Genomic DNA, 14,649 nt, shown 5'->3' with positions numbered 1-14,649 from the left:
GGTATGAATGAGTTTCTGTAGCGGTCTGTGCGACACCCAAGCCTTTTAGAGAAAGTGCTCTATGATCTCTACGTTTCAGATGTTTCTTCTTGGACAAGATCAAGGAAAAGCTGAGAGGCCACACTCCCAGCGACAGTATGGAGGTGGACGGTTCCGAAGACCCGGCAGGTGACGTCGACACGTTAGTAAATGACTGCAAGTTCAACATGAAGCTACACATGGCCGAAAGCGCATGGAAGCAGGTGAAAAAAACAACTGTGGGAGTTCCTTTTTTTGTTTTGTGCTATCACATGTTAGTACCACAAACTCACCTTGGAACGCCAATGTTGTTTTCAGAATAACTTCCCAGTGGCCACCAAGCTGCTGAAGGAACTTCACAAAGAAGCCAAAACAAACCGAGGCTGGTTGCTGCGGTGGGTCCACAGTTTTAGCCGCTACAACCATAGACGCAGCCAGGCCCAGGGTCCTGTGGAGCAAATCAATGCCATGCTGAAGACTATCCCACTCCTGGGTAAGCAGGGGAAATGACTCCTGTACATTATCCCGTCGATTATGCAACTGATAATGATAGACAGCCTTAACGTGATTGCTGTATTTGTCACTGTCATGATGACATTTTACATTTGATTTGCCAGACTTTGTGATAATGTTTAAAAACTTAAAGGTGCCCTGTGAAGTTTTCATGAAAACCAACAAAGGTCATGGTTACATTCAGTATTACTCACCAAAAAACATTTTGTGTATACTTAACTTAAGGTCTAATGACCAAGTTTAGTGCATTTCCTTCCTCATGAAACATTTGCAAAGGATGGAGCACGTTCAATCTCAATCTCCCGTTTCCTCAGAACGCTGTGAAACGAGTAGGGGTGTCCCGAATCTCCAAATCCTCGATTCGATTACATTTTCGATTCTAAGGTCACGGTTCGATTCTCACATTTTTTTATTTCTTTTTTTTAGAGCACAGGTTGCTATGCCATTTTTAGACTAGACTTTTATGCAATATAATATCTGACCTTTGTTCGCAATGTACCACACTACATTGTCAAATTTGAAAACATTTGTTAACAACATAAAGTAATAATAACTTATATCTGTAACCTGCCATTTAGTGTCTTGTTTGTAACTACAGTCTTCTTCACTGAAGATGACATTCAAGTTCACAAAAATAAACAAAAAACAATAAAACAGCCATGTCCATAGTCTTCTCTGAACAATTAAGTCTCTTAAACTATTTCTGAACAGTTGAACATTTACCACACAGATAACTACTTTTTGTCCCCTGAGAATGATGACTTTATATATGAATTAATTCATATATACATTCATTTTGGTCGATTTAGAATTAAAATCGAAATAGTGACACCCTTAGCAACGAGCTTTAAGGTATCTTTTCTCTCGTTTGGTGGGTGTATCAAAGATGTTACCCAATGATAAAAGGCAGTGCGCTCGTGCACACAGCAGGGTGGTCAATTAAAGTTTAAATAAAGTTTTTGCCCCAAGTTTTTGCTTGCTAGAAATCTTCTTCACTGTATTTGTCAGTGCATTGCTACGTGTGTTGGTGCATTACCGCCACAAACTGTTGGTCAGCATAATAGCGTACAACCAGTGGCACAATCTGACTTGCGCCGCCTGCGTTCTAGTGCAAACAAAAAAGGGACTCGCTAGCAAAAACATTGCTCCATAGCGCCTCCAGTGGACTCAAAACTCTGCCGGATACCTTTTTTTTTTAAGCATTTTAGCTCTTGTTTTTGTTTAAAACAACATAAGTCTGGGTGTCAACTAATTAATATCAGCGTTTCAAGTTTGAAAGGCCATCAATTTACCCTAAGTAACAAGTCGTCTCATTTAAGTTTTAAATTTTTTTAAAGGCCAGGTAGGTGGGTTAGTTATTTTGAATATAATGTTATCAGCATATAACATTGGTGAGATGATTTCACCCAAAGAGACCCAAGAAAATGTTCAACTAGAACTGTGCGTTAAGTTGCAGCGACATCCACGTACAGTTAAGTTTGACGTCAGCTCTTTTGTCTCTGCAGAGGACCTTCAGGCTGACTGTCGGAGTGCCACAGCTAAGGTCTTCAGATACCAAAAGATACTCCAGGGTACATCTTTCCACATCCTGGCCACAGCTGTAAGCAGGAGCCCCTCGGTCCTGGAAACTATTGAAGCTGAGAAAGCAGAGAGAATTGCAAAGCTTTCTGGAGCTGCTTGGCCCAATGAAAATCCAAAGGTACTCTACATATATGGTTTTTTATATTATTTTCAAACATAATAGTGTACAGTATGATTAGATAGACAAAAAGCCTATGTTAATGAGATAGTTTAAGGCACTTATTTGCTTAAAAAAAACTGTTTACCCTGCAGAAAGTGGAAGTGGGGCTGCAGTTACAGGCACTGCAGTTGCTGTGTGATGCTAGCAGAAAGGCTGATGAAGAGATTCAGTCTTATACTCAGGACTGTGTGGAAAGCAGCAGCATCATTGAGACATACATGGCTCTGGCTAACTTCTGTGACAAACGACTGCGAGAGGAGGAGCAGAGTGATACTGGTGAGTAATAATATGGTTCCAGTTCCAGTTGAACTGGAAAGTTGGAATTTCCAAGTTCTAGTAATATAGTGAAGTACTTAGTAATATAGTCAGTAAGGTTTGTGCCAGCGTGCGCCCATAACCCAGTGATCTAACTTTATACGTTTGTGCGTTTTGTTACAGAAAGCCAATTCCCAGACCTGTATACGTTGCCTGTTCAGGTAGTGGAGAACATGTTGAAAGCTCTGAAGATGAACTCTGAGGAAGCTCGCCTCAAGTTCCCACGTCTGCTGCAGATCATTGAGCTGTACCCCTCTGAGACACTGGACCTCATGACCAAAGAGGTTAGAATGAATCGACATAATCCCACTTTGCATTGAGCTGGTGTAAAGGATTATTGTAATGATGTTATATAAAAAAAATGTATTAGTCTTTTTCAAAATATAATTGTCTTTTAATCTGTAGCAGCAACTTCTTTGGTTTGCGATGGTCTCCAACTATTATCAATATAGAAGTAGTATAGTAAGCTTTATTAGCTGGGTTATCCCTGGTCAAGACATTTCTGTAATATTATGCATTAAGAAATTCTAGACAGGAACCTGATAAACAGTTGCGATAACTGGTTATTAGATGTTCCATTAGGAGTTGCTCTGGCCAACAGCTCAAAATCTCACCTGCAGTAGGAACCAGACTGTTAAATATATTAGACGACAATGTAAAATGGCCAACCAACATGTTTGAGCTTTGCAAAGGAAACGCTACATCAAAGCTGTTTTTAGTGCCGAGCCTGTAATTTCATGCAGAATCCTGGAATGTACACGTGCGCTGTTGTCGTAAACTGTGACAGTACTATCTTTGTGTGTGTGTGTGTGTAGATGATGTCAGTTCCCTGCTGGATGCTGATTGGCTGGATCAGTCAAATGGTCGCCCTATTGGACAAGCCGGAAGCTGTGGCTATGCAGCACTGCATTGGGCAGATAGCAGAATGCTACCCTCAAGCGCTGGTTTACGCTCTTATGATCAGCAGCGAGAGTTACCAGTTTGAGGACTCTGCTACAGGCCACCAGCAGCAGGAATTTGTCAACAGGTAAACTGCTGAATGTTTTATGTGGGAAAGAAAGAAAATAAAAAAACAATATAATATATAAGTGTGTGTGTGTGTGTGTGTGTGTGTGTGTGTGTGTGTGTGTGTGTGTGTGTGTGTGTGTGTGTGTGTGTGTGTGTGTGTGTGTGTGTGTGTGTGTGTGTGTGTGTGTGTGTGTAGGCTCAGGAGCATGTTGGATAAGGGAGGAGCTGTGAAGAACTTTGTGGATGCACTGCAGCAGCTTACAAACCCTGAGATGCTTTTTAAGGTAACCAGTGCAAGTCGAACCATGAATTAACCAAGCCGCCACCTACGTACTGGTTACTGGCCTGTCGTTGATTATTGTCATGTGATCCAAACACAGGATTGGTGGGATTGTGCGAAAAATGAATTGGAAAAACCGAGTTTTGACAAGAAGCGGATGGGTGCCATGTATGACGAGATGCACTCTTCACTCGGGGATCGTAACACGGGCGGTCATGGAACATTTCGCACAAAATTCATCAAGGTTTGTAGTTTGCTTTGATCTCTTTTGTCTAGCAAAAGCATGTGTGTACTCTACAAAAATGCACTTCTCAATCTATTTTCTTTTTTTAACAGAAATTTGCCAAAGATGTGGAGAAACTGCTGGGATCTAAAGGCAGCAAGCTGTTTGAGAAGAGGAAAGAAAAAAGCTTTGTGCGGCAGGTGGATGATCTGGCAACTTCCATGCGTGGATGGATTGAGAAGGAACCAGGGAACCTGAAGGAATACTCGCCCTGGCTGAGTGGATTTAAAGCAGACACATTCAGCAATGAGCTGGAGGTCCCAGGTCGGTACAGTCGTAACCTTACACTGTTAAAATCAGGGCAATCACAACTCTAAATCTAAATATTATACATTGCCGGTTCTGACAAATCTTGAATAGGCCACATTACTATGTTAGTTTGTTAGTTTATAGATCAATTTCATGCAGTTTGTCGTTATTTTTAATCATTGGTGTGTAGGGTTGCAAAAGTTCAAAGTTTGAAACTTTCCATGGGAATTAACGGAAATAAACGGGAATTAATGGGAATAAACTGGATATTTTTAATATTGCTTGCTATAATACTGTTAGTCTATAAGAGGGAACTTAAATGTAGTTGAAAAAAACCCATCTTGCAGCATAATCTTGGTTAAAACAACCTGATTTAATGCAACCTCAGGTGAATGTCCTCCCTATATTCATCAATGACCTGTACACACGCAGTAATCAGCATAGGCTACTACATACTTGCCAACATTTAGGGTTTTTTTTTGGGGGGGGGGTAATACATAACCCATTGCTATTATTAACCTATGTGTGTTAATTGTATAGCCCACTAACCATAGTAAATCAAAATTGGAATGTTTCCAAAATTCCCAGCTAAACTTTCCATGGAAAGTTTCCGGAAAATATCCGTCCCTTTGCAACCCTATTGGTGTGTATGGGCTGTAATTTAGGGCAGTGATTCCCAACGAGGGCCACTTATACTATCGGAGCGTACTTGGTACAGGGAAAGATTTTGGAGTAGCTAAACTTTTTTTTTTTTTTATTTAAGAGAAAAGAAAATCCAATTTGTACAAAGGAAATATATCCTCACATTGAGTCAGCTGTAGATAAATAGTTGAAATTGTGAGCTCAAAGGAATTAATGCAATGTAGTTAAAAGTGGAAATAGTTCAAAGTAACTAATTAATGGTTGAAATAAATGGTGGTGTAGCATATATGGGTGGGTAATTAATTAATATTTCATTTATCATAGAATGCCTGCACTCTATTTTGGCTATCAGCAATAATTAGTTTAACATTCAAAAGAGAGTAAGTCCGGGGCCCCTCCTTTCCTTAGGAGAGAAGCTGATAGGCCGTGCCTTAATTCAGTCTCATAATCTGAAGATTCGCTACTTAATGTCAATCCAAACTCAGTGGGCAGTGGCTAATAGATTATGAACATGTTAAAGGCAAACAGAATGAGGTATTTGGAAGAGTCAGACAGCACAGCAGAGGAGATGTAAGGGAGATTATACCACAAAGGTTATACTCTTCTGCAAAGTAAGAGCATTGGCAAATCCCAGGGCGTTGGGGGTTAAAGGGCTCATAAGGTGGGATTCCTTGTCCTGTCATCTTCAAGTCTTTTAACAGACAGTCCAGTTTCTGGAGTTCAGCAACTCCCCAAAAGGCTACTGTATTCACGCTCCAGGGATACCTGAGTCGACAGGGCTGGGGTACGTCGGACAGAAAAGGCCGGGAACCGCTGATTTAGAGAGAGTCATTTTTTTCCAATTGTGAAAACAAATTATTCTGTTAAACTCTTTTCTGCTCACTGATGAAGATTTGTTTTTCCTTCCTCTCGCTGTAGGACAGTATGATGGCAGATCTAAGCCGTTGCCAGAGTATCATGCAAAAATAACCGGCTTTGACGAAAGGGTATGCTTTTATTGTCATTTTACTGTAAAATAATCATTCAAATCAAAAACAAATTGAAATCCCACAGTGGGCTGGTGAGTTCATCAGTGTGACTCACCTGACCCGCAGGTAAAGGTGATGTCCTCCATCCGTCGGCCCAAACGTCTGATCATCCGCGGCGATGACGAACGCGACCACCCCTTTCTGGTGAAGGGGGGAGAGGACCTCCGCCAGGACCAGCGCATTGAGCAGCTTTTTGCTGTCATGAATATTCTGCTGAGTCATGACGCCGCCTGCACACACAGAGGCATGCAGCTGCGCACCTATCAAGTCATTCCCATAACCACAAGGTACTGGGGCTTGCCTGTCCATCCATCATTCTGTCCTTCCAGTTCAACTTAATGCAAATTCTGATTACACGGATTGAAGTAGAACTAGATGAAATATGAAAAACTGATACACCAAAATGAATCCAGTTTATTATAGTAATTGTATTGTTATTTATTCTTCTAATAATTAGGGATTGGTGTTGGTCATTGACGCCACTCCCTGATACTGACACTACTCTTGTTATTACCTCATTTACCACTTCCACTGTCTTTACAGAATTGGTCTGATTGAATGGATGGAGAATACCTGTACTCTGAAAGAGTTCCTGTATAGCACGATGACTGACGAGGAAAAGGAGAGGGCAAAAAGGTACCGTAATAACTTCGAGTCAGCCCACTGTCCAGTGATGACGTTTAAATGTCCTATCAGAGCTATTCAAAACTTTCTACACCCCTTGATTTGTTTGCAAAAGTTTCTATTCTATAAAAATTATACTGTATATTAAGTTACGTTTCAAAGTCAAAAATAAAATACTTGTCCTGCTGCTCTCTGGGTATTTTATATTTGCTTGCTTTTTTAGTAAATTAATTAAATAAACTCAGTACTTTTTATGATCCTACATGTAGAAAGACAATCCTTTAGGTGAAATGCTAGTGTTAGTTATTTTTGTTAGTGTGTGTGTGTGTGTGTGTGTGTGTGTGTGTGTGTGTGTGTGTATATATATATATATATATATATATATATATATATATATATTTATTTATTTATTTATTTATTTATTTATTTTCTTAAAGGTCTACTGAAGACTACAATAAATGGCTCCAAACCTTTGCTCCGAAGTTAAGTGGTATTGTACTGTACAATTGTGCTTACAAGTAAGTCCCCTGAATGTTTATTTCTGTTCCTAAAACTAAATTGTTTCAGCTGGAATTTGTTGATTGTAATTCATAATGTGAAACCAACTTTTTCATAGTCCGTGTTTAATGAAATATCAAATATCAAACTGCCATGAGCTAGAGCATATTTCTCCTTTGCTAGGAAAGCGAAGCGTTCTGAGGCGGTCAGCAACTTCTCTAAGGTGTTGCAGCATGTGCCCGCTGATCTCCTGAAGTAAGTTAAGTCTCTGTGAAATGAAAGAGCTCGTGAAGGCTAGCGCGTGGAGTAAAACATTTTCTTTCTTTTTTTTTTTTTTTTCCATTTCTAGGAGAGCTTTTCTGAAGATGTGCAACAGTCCTGAGGCCTTTCTGTCCCTGCGCTCCCACTTCATCAGCTCTCATGCCTTGCTGTGTGTTAGCCACTGGGTTCTGGGCATCGGAGACCGCCATCTCTCCAACTTCATGATCAACATGGAGACAGGAGGCATGGTCGGCATTGACTTTGGTCATGCATTCGGGTCCGCCACACAGGTTGGTCACGCGTGTTTGTTTCACTCAGGCAGCGATAGAGTACTCAGGTCTGACTCAAGTTGCTATTCTCTGGACTTGTGACTCGACGTGGGCTCGCGCACTGATGACTTGGACTTGAATTTTATGAAATCGAGTTTGAGCATTTCTGAAATAGGACTCGGAAGTTGAATGAAGTTTCTGACTAGTTTTACGTGTGACAGGCATCGATGAAGTACTCGAGTCCTGAGTCGCCATTCTCTGGACTCGTGACTCAAGTGGGACTCGATCTCAGGTAATGGTGACTTGACTCAGGCTCGCTTTTTATTTTTTTATTTTTTTCGGACTTGGCCTAGGACTCGAACGCTGGGGAATCGAGACTTGACTCAGACTCGACAGTTGGTGACTCAATAGTCTATATCCTTGACGTTCCACTTCCGGGATTGCTCCGTTGTCACAGGAAATTTCGCCGGATGCATTTTCCGTTTCCTCCCGCGTTCTGTGTGTAGGAATTTTGAATTCGGTGGATTTCTTCTTTTTTTTGTGATACATTTTTTTATTAGCACCTTCAGACATACAGTACAAAACAAATTAATTTGGTGGATTTCTGAGGACTATGGTGAACTGCTCCTCAGATCTCTGCAGGGTAAATCCAGACAGCTAGCTAGACTATCTGTCCAATCTGAGTTTTCTCTCGCACGACTATTTTGCAGCGGCTCTGTGCTGAGCTTAGCACCGCCCATGATGATTGTGATTGGTTTAAAGCAATGCCAATAAACCAGAGCACGTTTTTCTCCCATCCCGGAATGCTGTGTGGACTAGCCAGACCCTCCTCCGCTCCGCAGCGTGTGGATGGTCTGGCAAAGCGAGACTAGTGACTTGACTACAACACTGCACTGAGGGCAGAATTGAAAACGTATTTTAACTAAATGTTGAGATATTTTAGTCTGGACTAAAGTGGTGGTCTGACCGATGGACGGACAGACATTACCGTCCATAGAGACGTACCCCTAGCAGCAGGGATGGAAATAATGTATGTTAATAATGTAACATAAGTGGTTCAGCCATGTGGTTTCTTGGGTTCAAATGTGTCCAGCTGTAGAAATGTGAACCACACCCAACCGTCTGTTGTGAATAACTCCCTCTCCGTGTAATCTTGGCTTTCCTTCCCAGTTCCTCCCTGTGCCTGAGCTCATGCCTTTCCGGCTGACCCAACAGTTTGTGAATCTAATGCAACCCTTGAAGGAGTCGGGATTGATCCAGAGCATCATGGTCCACTCCCTCCGCGCCTACCGTGCCGAGCCAGACCTTTTGCTAAACACCATGGATGTGTTCGTCAAGGAGCCCTCGCTGGACTGGAAGGTAACCAATCAGGGGCGGAGCGAGGGGGGATGGCTTCTGGGGCTCCAGAGATCTTCAACACGGGGTCTGGGGCCCCTAGGGGGTCCTCAGAGTTACTGCAGGGAGGCAATCAAATTATTGTTGAAAATGTCTTAACATGAATCCAACATATTATTAGCAAATATAAATCAGCCTATTTGTGAGGAAAAAACCCATTGATGATAGGCTACATGGCCTATAGGTAAGGTAGTCACTAAGGTAGCCATCCACAGATCCAGTTCATACTAAGGATTCATTGTGCAACATTATAACATAATTGATAATATCATGCCAACAGATATTTTAATAACTTAGTATTCTATGCACTAAAAAGGTATGTATAAAGGCTTTAGGCCCTACATGTTATTGTAGGCCCAGTTTAATTTGCAACTTAATTTTATACATTATATGCAGTAGGGGGACCCTGCTCCGTCTTTCTCTCAGTTAAGGGGTCCTTGGCTTAAGATAAGTCGAAAACCCCTGATTTAAGCCCAGTTCAACTTCTTGCCTGTCTGCAGCGATGGTGTATCATCTCCATGACAACTTCATTTCTAACTTCCGACTTTTAGGCTTTTTTGTAGCTGGATATAGAGCTGGGAAATATATAGATATTATATCGATATTGTGATATGAGACTAGATATCGTCTAAGATTTTGGATATCGTAATATCGTAATATGGCATTAGTGTTGTCTTTTCCTGGTTTTAAAGGCTGCGTTACAGTAAAGTGATGTCATTTTCTGAACTTACCAGAGCTGTTCTATTATTCCCTTTACCCACTTAGTCATTGTATCCACATTACTGATGATTATTTATAGAAAATCTCATTGTGTAAATATTTTGTGAAAGCACCAATAGTCAAAAATACAATATCGTTGCGGTATTGATATCGAGGTATTTGGTCAAAAATCTCATGATATTTTATTTTCTCCATATCGCCCAACCCTAGCTGGATATATCATTTGTTTCGTCTAAATATTAATGTGCCCAACGTTAGTGATAGTGAGGTGCTTGCTACAGTTGCATTTCTAGTTTTTCCCAAATGATGTGCAGATTTTTCGGCATTCTATTATCAAATGGCTTTGAAAAATAGAGCATATAGTCGCTAAATGGAGCATCTAGGTTTGGGCTGAGTCCCGCATGTTTACAAACGTCTGGCTCCACCCCTGTAACCTATCACTCCTTATGATATTTTTTTTTTTTACACATATACAAATAATACAGATTAATATACACAATCAATACAAGATGTGATGGAGAGATGCAAAAATTAAACTGGGGGATTAAACTGTGCACTCTCCAATGCATAATTCAATTAAAAAAGAAAGATAAACTAAAACACTGAAAAGATTGAACATTGAATTTCGGAACGGTCAGTGTTTGTACAAGTGAACCGCAGATAAAGAAGGTACGTGCTTTTGTCAGAATCTCTGATGGATGTCAGTAGATGAAGGGATTTCAAATGTGTCGCAGACAGAATATGTGGTGTGAATCTGATTTCTCTTTAGAGTTTTTGTAATACGTGACAGTAGCTTTAAGTTAAGGCCTTAGTCCTTTTCCTCATGCAGTAAACGGTAAATAAACAGATATTTTTTTTCTCCCATTGCTACTACACAGAACTTTGAGCTGAAACAGCTGAAGAAAGGAGGTACATGGACGGACAACGTCGACACCAAAGAAATCAACTGGTATCCCCTACAGAAGGTGAACTTTGCCAGAAGAAAACTAGAAGGAGCGAATCCAGCCGCTATAACCAGGTACACCATCTGATCAGAACATATCTTGCATTGTTGATATCGATTATGGGGGAAATATTGCTTGAATTGTATGATTTACATTGTTACACTATTACAAGGTGTTACAGTGGCTGTCTTGGGAAAGCCCTAATACTGAGCTAGTAATAACTCTTTTATTTAGTTTAGTTTATTTTGAACATGTTAAAAAATTAAATTAAAAAATAACCGATAAATAAGAACATGTACATTTCAGCACAATCTTCCAAAATTATTGTAAATGATTCAAATAAGGAATTCCATGTTAAAAAAAGGAGTAGGAAGAAGTAAAAAGAAGAAAATTAAAAACAATTATTTTTATACTTTGTTTTGTATTTAACTAATGTGATGCTTCAGTTATTCAGATATGTATACACATACATGTACAGTAAATCGAACTACCTACACGCACATATACACATACATATATATGCAAATTTTTTTGTTTTCCATCTATCTACTTCTTTTCCTTCTATCGACATCAAACTGAATAATAACCCATCCAAACCAGACATAGTATATAAGCCCAGGAACCATACAGTCAAGTTATCGAGTTGGACACAAATGTTGAAGGAGGGGGTGGAAACAGTTAAAGTAATATTTGTTACATGATGCAATTCAATATGACAAAATTAATCTAAAATCAAAACCACCTTTGTGACACAATGTTCAGTTTTTGTTTCAATTCTTTCATAGTTCTCTGATAATGGCGTCTCCTTTTCTTTTATTATGTCATTATTCTATTTCCCATTATCAAAGTTCTGTTTCAGAGGCTGTTGGTTTAAAGTGCTCATATTATGCTCATTTTCAGGTTCATAATTGTATTTAGAGGTTATATCAGAATAGGTTTACATGGTATAATAATAAAAAAAAAAACATATTTTTGTTGTACTGCACATTGCTGCAGCTCCTCTTTTCACCCTGTGTGTTGAGCTTTCTGTTTTAGCTACAGAGTGAGGCATCTCACTTCTGTTCCATCTTTGTTGGGAGTCATACATGTGCAGTAGCTAGGTAAGGACTACTAGCCAGTCAGAAGCAGAGTATGAGGGCGTGCCACGCTAGCAGCTAGGCGAGCATTATAACGTGAGTTACAAAGTGACGCACGTTTGTCTCTGAAGTAAAGGCTGGACTACAATAGAGCTGTTTGGAGCAGTTTGTGAACAGTGTTTTCTGTTGGAGATGGTAAGTCCCTTTGGGCTTTTTCACTTTGTAAACCTATAACATGCACAAAAAAAGATATATAACACAATAAAGGAAAGGGAAAAATCCCCAAAGCATAATATGAGCACTTAAAAAAAAAAAGTTAGTTTCAATTCAAAAAGGCATGAATGAATTTGACTTGTGTGTGATTAGATGTTGCTTCATGTGTGTGTCAGTGAGGAGCTGGCGCTGGGCTTTGAGAAGGACGCCGCCTTCCCGGGGATGCAGTGTGTGGCGCTGGGGTCCGAGGAGCACAACATCCGGGCTAAGCTTCCAGCTGCAGGCCTGCCGGTGGAGAAGCAGGTGGACTGTCTGCTCGACCAAGCCATGGACCCAAATGTGCTTGGCAGAGTTTGGGTGGGCTGGGAACCATGGATGTGATTCTTTGAGTTGTGAAATATAATAATGTTATCGTAGGTAGAATGTTGGGGAAATGTTGCAGAAAAGCAAATTTCAGAACATGTTGGTATTGTTTAGTGGTCCTAAAAAAAGATCCCCTTTTGTAGCCTTGAAAGGTCATTTGTACGGCAGGTTTGGCAAATTATCTCACACAAGAAATTTAAGTCCGGAAAAAGGATGAAATTTGGGAATTGTAGGATTCTTGTAACCATACAACATAATGTTGGTCATTCCACACTCTTATGTGATCAGAACCAATCATTACCGTTGATTATTAATGTCTTGTAACTTCAGATTAAAATAAAAAAAAATGTAAAGGTGCTGGAGAGGCTGATGTACAAAATATATGCACTTTGGTCATGTATTTGCAACTTAATAATATTGCGAACTTGCACAAATTAATTATTAACTCCGCCAAGGAGGTTATGTTTTTGGCTTAGTTTGTCTGCTTGTCAACAGGATTACAGAAAAACTACCGGCCCGGTTTTCATGGAGCTTGGTGGAGGGGGGTGTAGCATGGGCCAAGTAAAAACCCATTCCATTTTGGAGAGGATCCAGATCACAGGGCGGATATGATTTTTACTTTTTATTCTCTTTCATTAATCGTGCAAGATAGGGCAATTGTGCTGCATTCATGTGGTTTCAGAATAATTGGGGAAATGTGGAAAAATGAACGAATAAAAAATAAATGCCCCCTCAATTGGGAATGTCAACACTGCGAAATAAGGCGTACCTTGGCAGAGGTCTGCGCTCTCAGAGTATCCTTCTAGTTTCATGATGTGAATTAAAATACTACTTGACTTATACAGCCAACAGAAAGAAAGGGGGGGTTAGATTTAAATATGGTATGTGAGACTGCTTTATTAATGCCAGTTCTCTTTAAAATATATCATTTGTCCAGTGTAATCCCTCCGTTGTGCACAAAAATGACAAAGCTGACAAATCCAGAGACCATCCACCAAAAATGTCCCTTTCAGTATAACCCCCCCCCACACACACACACACACACACACACACGTCTTTGTGTACATGGTTCACTAAAACGAGCACCCTCATCAACCACTGGTTATCTTCATCATCAATCTATTACATTTTACTAAAGTACAGATCACATTCATGCATTGAGTTTTGTTTGAAATTGTTGTGCAACTTATGGCACAATCTCGCCATATTTCCTAATTTCATACAAACCGTGCAGAGTTGTTGCTTGACTTAAAAACCACAAGCATCACTTGATCAGTTTTTAGCCAGGCTAGCAGCTCAGGGGATGGTAAATTCACCCACCATAATGGTCCTCGCTGAAAGATCTCAGCAACTCATGATTGGATTGCCACGAAAATGTGTACATTTATGGTCCAAAGAATGAAAATAATAGTTGGTCCCAAATGCATTACTGTCTAATATATTTTATTATGAAAATTGTTATTGAGCGACGTGTCTTGTGTCTCAAGCATCATTTTTATATTCTCCATTACAATGCTGTATCACATCCTGTTATCTGTCCACACTCAAGAACATTTGCACATGGATTTACATATCGTCCAGTAGGTCAATGAGACGTATAAAATTCCAGTGATTCAAATCAATTATTTTTTCATTGCAGCAAAAAACATTTTTTTAAAGCATTTATTTAAAAAAAAGACAGCAGTTACTTCGAAATTAAACTATATTAGCTAGCAACTCATGACTCAAAGGTAGAATCTCAACATTTTTTGAGTCTATACAAGATTATTCTGCACAATAGATAATGAAATCACACAAAGGTGTTTAGTGCATCGTCACATTATTAAAATGTCGATCACTATATTTCTGTTACTTACATTGAATAATGTAATAAATACATTTATATACTGTAAGTCAATAGTTCACATGTGCATTTTATGTTATGTTATGTGCATTTACTGAGATGGAAAAAAAACAGTAACCAGACCTGACAAACATCAGCATGTTAACATTGTTAAGCATTTTAGCATTTACTTCAAAGCAATGGTGTGCTTTGTAGAGCCCGACTGATAAAGGATTATATATATATATATATATATATATATATAATGTAATAATAGCAGCAGGTCAACATGTGTTCAGTTTAGCAGCTTAACTGTTCGATTAAAGTTAAAGTAGAGTCAGGTTTTGACAAATTGTTGGAAAAAAAAATGAATTGATTTGGGAACTG

At 39.6% G+C, this 14,649-nt stretch overlaps 1 protein-coding gene across 1 annotated transcript in view; it reads left to right on the top strand.

Moving 5' to 3' along the window:
• Positions 1 to 13,901, top strand: part of prkdc (protein kinase, DNA-activated, catalytic subunit) — a 53,946-nt gene extending 40,045 nt beyond the window's left edge. The window contains exons 69-86 of the mRNA XM_039790552.1: positions 80 to 242; positions 337 to 511; positions 2,037 to 2,230; positions 2,365 to 2,548; positions 2,711 to 2,871; positions 3,403 to 3,614; positions 3,792 to 3,879; positions 3,976 to 4,119; positions 4,212 to 4,422; positions 5,968 to 6,035; positions 6,144 to 6,364; positions 6,621 to 6,713; positions 7,139 to 7,219; positions 7,383 to 7,454; positions 7,549 to 7,750; positions 8,900 to 9,088; positions 10,723 to 10,862; positions 12,254 to 13,901. Of these exons, the coding sequence (XP_039646486.1) occupies positions 80 to 242; positions 337 to 511; positions 2,037 to 2,230; positions 2,365 to 2,548; positions 2,711 to 2,871; positions 3,403 to 3,614; positions 3,792 to 3,879; positions 3,976 to 4,119; positions 4,212 to 4,422; positions 5,968 to 6,035; positions 6,144 to 6,364; positions 6,621 to 6,713; positions 7,139 to 7,219; positions 7,383 to 7,454; positions 7,549 to 7,750; positions 8,900 to 9,088; positions 10,723 to 10,862; positions 12,254 to 12,458 (2,803 nt within the window). The 3' untranslated portion in view covers positions 12,459 to 13,901. The remainder of the gene's footprint in view (positions 1 to 79; positions 243 to 336; positions 512 to 2,036; positions 2,231 to 2,364; positions 2,549 to 2,710; positions 2,872 to 3,402; positions 3,615 to 3,791; positions 3,880 to 3,975; positions 4,120 to 4,211; positions 4,423 to 5,967; positions 6,036 to 6,143; positions 6,365 to 6,620; positions 6,714 to 7,138; positions 7,220 to 7,382; positions 7,455 to 7,548; positions 7,751 to 8,899; positions 9,089 to 10,722; positions 10,863 to 12,253) is intronic.
• Positions 13,902 to 14,649: the final 748 nt, after the last annotated feature.

The sequence above is a fragment of the Perca fluviatilis genome, chromosome 22 (assembly GCF_010015445.1).
Source record: "Perca fluviatilis chromosome 22, GENO_Pfluv_1.0, whole genome shotgun sequence".
Taxonomy (NCBI): Eukaryota; Metazoa; Chordata; class Actinopteri; order Perciformes; family Percidae; genus Perca; species Perca fluviatilis.
The sequence above is the reverse complement of the archived record's forward strand: the minus strand, read 5'-3'. Positions and strand labels throughout refer to the sequence as shown.